Below are 6,338 nucleotides of genomic sequence, written 5' to 3' on the forward strand. Positions count from 1 at the left end.
TACAAGGCGTTCGTGCTTGGATCCCGATGATCGCCGCTTGCTGTTATTTTTTAGATTTATTTCCAAAATAAATTTAATGTCTGCTCTTTTTTACACTTTAAAGTTACGTGAACACTCTTATATTTATATAACATAAATCAATTTAAGAAACTAAACAAACATGCGCCATGGTATTAAACATATGATCATCTGAAATTTTAGTGTGCAGGTCTGGTGTTGGATGCGTTGTGTGTGACAGAGTGTATACACGGGAGGAGGGAACCAATCCTCTCAAACTCCTACACAAGCGCCTTCAACACCTAATCATTAAAACACACACACACACACACGCACGCCCTATCTCCACGGATACTAAACTTATACACAACACCGCGTCCATCATAGCCTCGAAACATCACACCACGCGTGAGTATCTTTAACCAGATGTAATGGATATATCGGAGCGCGAACGTCAGTTGTTGCCCCTTTTGTTAGGGGCTTGAGCAGGGGGCCATGTTGTGAGTTTGTCAGTCAAAAAACATGGGGCTTTATTTAATTAATTCTTATGAAATATCCTCGTTGTTGGGTTCATAACAGTGAGGTCAACGTATAGAGATATATAATTATTTGTAAATGTTTTTTAAGGGATCCATTCGTTGTAAAACGAACTTTTAGAGGTGAGAGGCCTGTGGAGTTGTTTTATCAACAAAGCGTCTCGTGCACTAGCAAAAACACAAACACATTGAAGTCGGACTTGCATGGATTTTTAGTAGACATTTGGATTTGCGATTTAGTTGCAATGTCGCATATCAGTTCAATGACGCTGTTGAATTTTAAGTAGAAATAAATCAGGTTTTGTTTTAAAACAAGGCCTATCTTGCGCTGACTGTTAGCGAGGTGCTAGCTGGCGGAGTCAAGGGCCCCGCGGTGCTAACAAACAACAGACAAGCCGATCAAATAAAAACACTACTGAGACCAAACATTTAAGGATTTAGTTGTGAGCTCGAAGCTTTAAAGGCAAAACGGCATAATTTTACATCTAATATAAAGCCTACATTCACCGCCGTCCATCATTTGTGTGTTAGCCGTTAGCATTCTGCTATCCCTGTACACCCAAAACATTCACATAGAAACGCGTGATTTCAGGACTTTATTAAAACGCATTTTCTAAATCTAGAATCCTATGCTTTTAAAGTGTCTTGCTTTTAAAAACTGAGTAAGCAATGTTTAGTTATTGGACACATTTCTGGAGATAATTGGAAATTATTCCGTTGCTTTGTTCTCTTGACAATGTGTAGTTTTATTTATTTGTATTTGATTGCATAGCTTAGTTATGTATGAGACACATATAACGATTAATCGCATTCAAAATAAAAGTTTATGTTTACATCCTATATGTGTGTACTGTGTGTATTAAGTATATATAAATACACACACATATATGTATATATTTTAAAAAATATTTGTGTGTATATATATATATATATATATATATATATATATTTATAATTGAAATGTAGTCCTTATCTTGGCTGCTGTTGACTGGTTACTTTGTTTACATTTAACCGGTTGGCTTTTATGTAATACAACTTGCATAACCCACATATGATTTTCTTCAACACTGGTTTTATTTCTCAGTGATTCTGTATTCCAAATACTTCAAGATAAACAATTTAGTCAATTATTGAGGAATAAAATGAAGATTTATCATTAATCCCATGGAGGCAAATAAACTTTTTTTTTTAAAAATTGCATTTAACTTCACTGGTCTTTAAAACGGCACATTTTTCTGTAGGTTTTTCCGTGGAATGAGCATTCCATGCAGCATCTTAGGTATGAATGACGTGGCCTGGCAGGAGACGCGAGGCGGGATGCTGCACACAAATGGTGCGCCAGAGACTGGAGGGGTCAGAGTCCATGCAGGGGGTTCTCTAGCCACAGTAGGAGGTGCTGGACAGGGACCTGGAGGAGCTCACCCTCTGCCAGGTATGGAGCGGGTGGCAAATCCCAACCCCGGCACCCCTCAGCCTCCACTGAGCGGTCGTTCCCAAGATGATGCCACTGTGGGCTATTTTTTTCAAAGGCAGCCTGGGGAGCAGTTAGGTGGCTGCACTGCAAGCAAACATCGCTGGCCCACTGGTGATGGAAACCATGTTGACCAGGTAAGAAAGACCTCAGTCTAACCCTAGTGCAAAGGAATGTGAACATGGGCACAAAGACAGAGGACTGTTTAATTAAATGTTACACCGACATAACATACTTATTTGAAACAACATACTTATTTTGACTTGTACTTATTAAAATATAGGAAAAAAATGCACTGTGATCCTTAAATAGTCTTTTGTAGACATCTAATGATTCTTGCTCTATATGCCTGATAAGATTTTTTTGGTATATAAACTGTTGTTGCACTGAATGACATTTTAGTGGGTGTCTTCTGTAAATCATGGCAAAAAATGATAGTCATTTTTTTGCTCAGAAAATATAAAATTAAATGTGGTGCATTCTAGTGTATATATAAACACTGCATATATATATTTTTTTTTAGGCTTTTTTCTGGACTCCTTTTTAATGGTTAAATTACATTATATTAATCAAAAAGCATGTCTAATTCATTAAAATCATAAAACTTAAACAATTTAACATCAATTTATTAAAAGTTTAACAAATATTACATGTTTAGGGCACTATGAAATGTTTTATTTTTCCAACCTTATGTTTTATTGTAACCAAATTCTGTTTTAGCATGTCTAATTATTTGAAAGCATAAAACAAGTTTCATGTATTTTCAATAGCCTTATGATTTTTTGCTCAGAAATTCTGTGCTGTGTATTTACATTTTGTTTTAAGGCATAAAACATTCATTTAATCTATCTTTAAAGTAATGAAAATTAAATAAAATTTTTTGGAAAATAAAGGTAATTTAATATTACAATTAAAACATTGAAGAAATATTGAATGCTTATTCCTTAAAAATAAGGTTTTAATAAATTTAGTAGTAGTAGTAGCAGCCTGTTACGTACATTCTACTCAACAATAGTAATATATTTCTGCCAATGCCCTCAAGTTAAACCGAACTTTTATTTTGACGGATTGCCGTGAATACCTTTACATTTCTGTGTGTGTATGACATGATGATAGTTTTACTCAAATGAAACGGTCAAATGCTCATGAAGTGACTCTCAAAGCAGTTCTGGAGATGTTGTTCGTGTATTTATGTCCTCATTAGTGAGACGGCAGACGTTAATATCACCGGAAGCGTCACGAGCGTTTCAGTACGAGTACTACACAAAACCGCGCATCTGCGCCATTCATTAACACAGAGACACGCAGAATTCATATTTAAATATGAATCGTTAAGATGTCCGCATCAAAAGAAATGTACAAAAGTGATGTTATGTCCATAGAAAGCACATTAAATGTAAGTAAAGTGTCTACTTTTAAGGTTTTAAAATAGTTTTTGGAGAATAAAATGTTAAAATTTGGTTGAAATTATTTTGTCATTCAGTGTAACACAACATTTATGTAAAAATTCAAACGCCATGCTTATTCTGACGTGTACATATTAAAATATATAAAAGAATAAGGGAGCATATTACATTTTATTGTGTTTTAAATGAGTAAAAAATTCTTACTGACAAATAGGCAAAACCTAGGATAGTGGCAAATTTAAAAAATGTAAAATTACAACTAATTAGTATTTGGGGTGAAAGTAATTAGTCTTTTAATATGTCATAAATTGATTTTTGTTGTAAATATGCCTGACAAGATTGTTACACTGAATGACATTTTAGTGGGAATCTTCTGTAAATCACGGAAAAATGTATGATACTTATTTTTTGCTCAGAAAAACGAAAACAAAATTGCAATTAAATTAAACAGAAAACATTTTAATTTTTGGGGGGAAAAACAACAACAATTTAAAGCAGTATTACACTTATTGTTTTTATGCGTAAAGTCTTTTTCGTCTTTGACCCATATACACACACAAAGCAGTACTGTTTTGATGCTTGAAAACCACTTTTCATATATGTGTTATATATATATACACACACACACACACACGTATAAATATATACAGTGGTGTGAAAAAGTGTTGGCCCCCTTCCTGATTTCTTATTTTTTTTGCATGTTTGTCACACTTTAATGTTTCAGATCATCAAACAAATTTAAATATTAGTCAAAGATAACACAAGTAAACACAACATGCAGTTTTTAAATGAAGGTTTTTATTATTAAGGGAAAACAAAATCAGGAAGGGGGCCAACACTTTTTCACACCACTGTATAAGTGTGCAAAGTTGGAAGAAGTGTCAAATGTCTCTTTGTGTAGGTGCGCACTGTGGATGAGATGAATTATGACTTTCAAGCCTTGGCTCTGGAGTCTCGTGGAATGGGTGAGGTATGTTATTAGAGTCCTTAAAAAGCCTAGTAATCCTTTTTGCATCCTTTTTGACCAGTATCACAAGTGTTGAGTTCCCTGTAATACTTTAACGTATGTTAACTAGTTTTTTCCTGTTGTTTGTATGAATATACTTTGCAAAAAATGATTGGCATGTTGACCTTTTTTGCAGCTTCTTCCTGCAAAAAAATTGTGGGAATCAGATGAATTAGCAAAAGATGGACGCAAAGGGATGTTGCTGGGTGAAGAATGGAGAGAGAATGCCTGGGGTGCTTCCCGTAAGTTCTTCTAAAATGCCACCATGTTTTGATCATGAAATATAACTGAAGAAACATTCATGCTGAGATAAAATTGGACAAGTTTGACATTATGCTTCAGAGAAGGCTCACTTTAGTTTATGCTAAAGGTGTACCAAATATTTGTTGCTGTTATGTTTTTTGCCTATAATTTAGTTTCCCCATATAGTTAGCACTTTATACAGCAGAGATCGTTTCAAAGCAGATTCACAGTATTAAACAGGAAAGTGACATGAATCAATGAAAACTTAAAAAATGAGGCACATACAAAATTCTGCTACAAAGCAGCTGTGGTAGCTACTGGTACTTTGTTACCAAGTTGATACCTGAATTTTAAAAACTATGCCAGCCTTTCTGTTGTACCGAGTGCAGGTTCAATCCAGTATCAGCTGATTCAAACATTCCCGTATTTGTGTGAGCACTCTATGAGCGTTCCATAGTTCCATTTTTAACAATAACTGATAAACCTTAAAATACAGACCACTTGTGAGCTCCGAGGTTGTTAATTAATTGTATATGCTTTTCTTTAACCCATCTATTCGCATTAATTAAACTAATTTTATTATAATTGTGTTTAATACAATTTGTGGAGTTGGAATTTGTGGTGGAAAAACTACATAACCCATGATTAGGGCTGAAATGACTATTCAACATGATCAATTACAATGCAAAAATTGACGCCATATTTTTTAGAATAGTTTGATCTCATTTTACCTAATGTAAGGGTCTGCAATAATGAGATTTTACCACTGTGGCGCTGTAGCGCAAGAGTGTAATTCAGCCGTCCCACTAGGCCTGTCGCGATAATTAAATAACCGTCTAATCGCGATTATTTGATCTACGATTATTGTGCTTTTTATACAAGACAAGGGGGAGTCATACACCAAAAGAAACAGAAGAGCACCAGTTTGCTTTTCATGCACTGTATAGCCTATACAGGGCTCCAGACTCATTCTTCCCACTGGTTGCTCTTTTGCAACTAACTTTCTCAGCTGGTCGCACAAGCACATGATTTGATCGCAATATATATATTTTTTTTTTGCGCTATAACCTGGGATTATTCAATGCATGCTGATAAACTTTTATCATAGTTTATAGTTATATGGAAACGAAAGTGGTTAACATTCAGCCCGTTCTTTATCATCAGTAGTAGTATTTGTGATTTGAATTTTGTGAATGGGAGTTTCTCTTTTGCTGTGTTAAGCCGCAGGCTTCGGATGCTTTCATTTTCGACATCTACATTTACATCTACATTTTGCTTACATACGTCTACACACCTTTCATTTTTTTAAGACTAAAACAAAAGATGGATTCATTGTTATTCTTAATTAAAAAGCACAACAACAATAAATCAGTAAGATACAAAGACAAACTAGCTTACAAAATGTTTATTAACAAAAACGAATAAGATGGCATGGCACACACCACATGCCGTATTATATACCGACTAATAAATTACAGAACGGTTAGCAAACTCTGAGGAATCAAATAAATAAAAGAGAGCCTCCATAGTATAATGTGAGGTAAACGGCAAAGATAAGTTTTTCAAAAATGAAAACAAAAAGAAAAGTAAAACTAACGGTGACAGTGCTTGCATGTTTTTTCCCCAAGAATACCAGCATGTTCACCTTCTCTGGTTTAAGAAGCGGTCTTTTACTTTAC

At 34.6% G+C, this 6,338-nt stretch overlaps 1 protein-coding gene across 5 annotated transcripts in view; it reads left to right on the forward strand.

Moving 5' to 3' along the window:
* The first annotated feature begins 260 nt into the window (after positions 1 to 260).
* Positions 261 to 6,338, forward strand: part of LOC107742796 (pumilio homolog 2-like) — a 107,381-nt gene continuing 101,303 nt past the window's right edge. For 4 of the 5 annotated variants that reach the window (XM_016555836.1, XM_016555858.1, XM_016555844.1 and 1 more), the window contains exons 1-4: positions 443 to 497; positions 1,775 to 2,141; positions 4,312 to 4,380; positions 4,553 to 4,658. In XM_016555836.1, the coding sequence (XP_016411322.1) occupies positions 493 to 497; positions 1,775 to 2,141; positions 4,312 to 4,380; positions 4,553 to 4,658 (547 nt within the window). In that variant the 5' untranslated portion in view covers positions 443 to 492. Of the gene's footprint in view, positions 406 to 442; positions 498 to 1,774; positions 2,142 to 4,311; positions 4,381 to 4,552; positions 4,659 to 6,338 lie in introns of those variants that run through there. The other variant, XM_016555848.1, reaches the window with a different exon arrangement.

This window comes from Sinocyclocheilus rhinocerous, unplaced genomic scaffold, assembly GCF_001515625.1.
Source record: "Sinocyclocheilus rhinocerous isolate Xijiao unplaced genomic scaffold, SAMN03320098_v1.1 scaffold822, whole genome shotgun sequence".
Classification (NCBI taxonomy): domain Eukaryota; kingdom Metazoa; phylum Chordata; class Actinopteri; order Cypriniformes; family Cyprinidae; genus Sinocyclocheilus; species Sinocyclocheilus rhinocerous.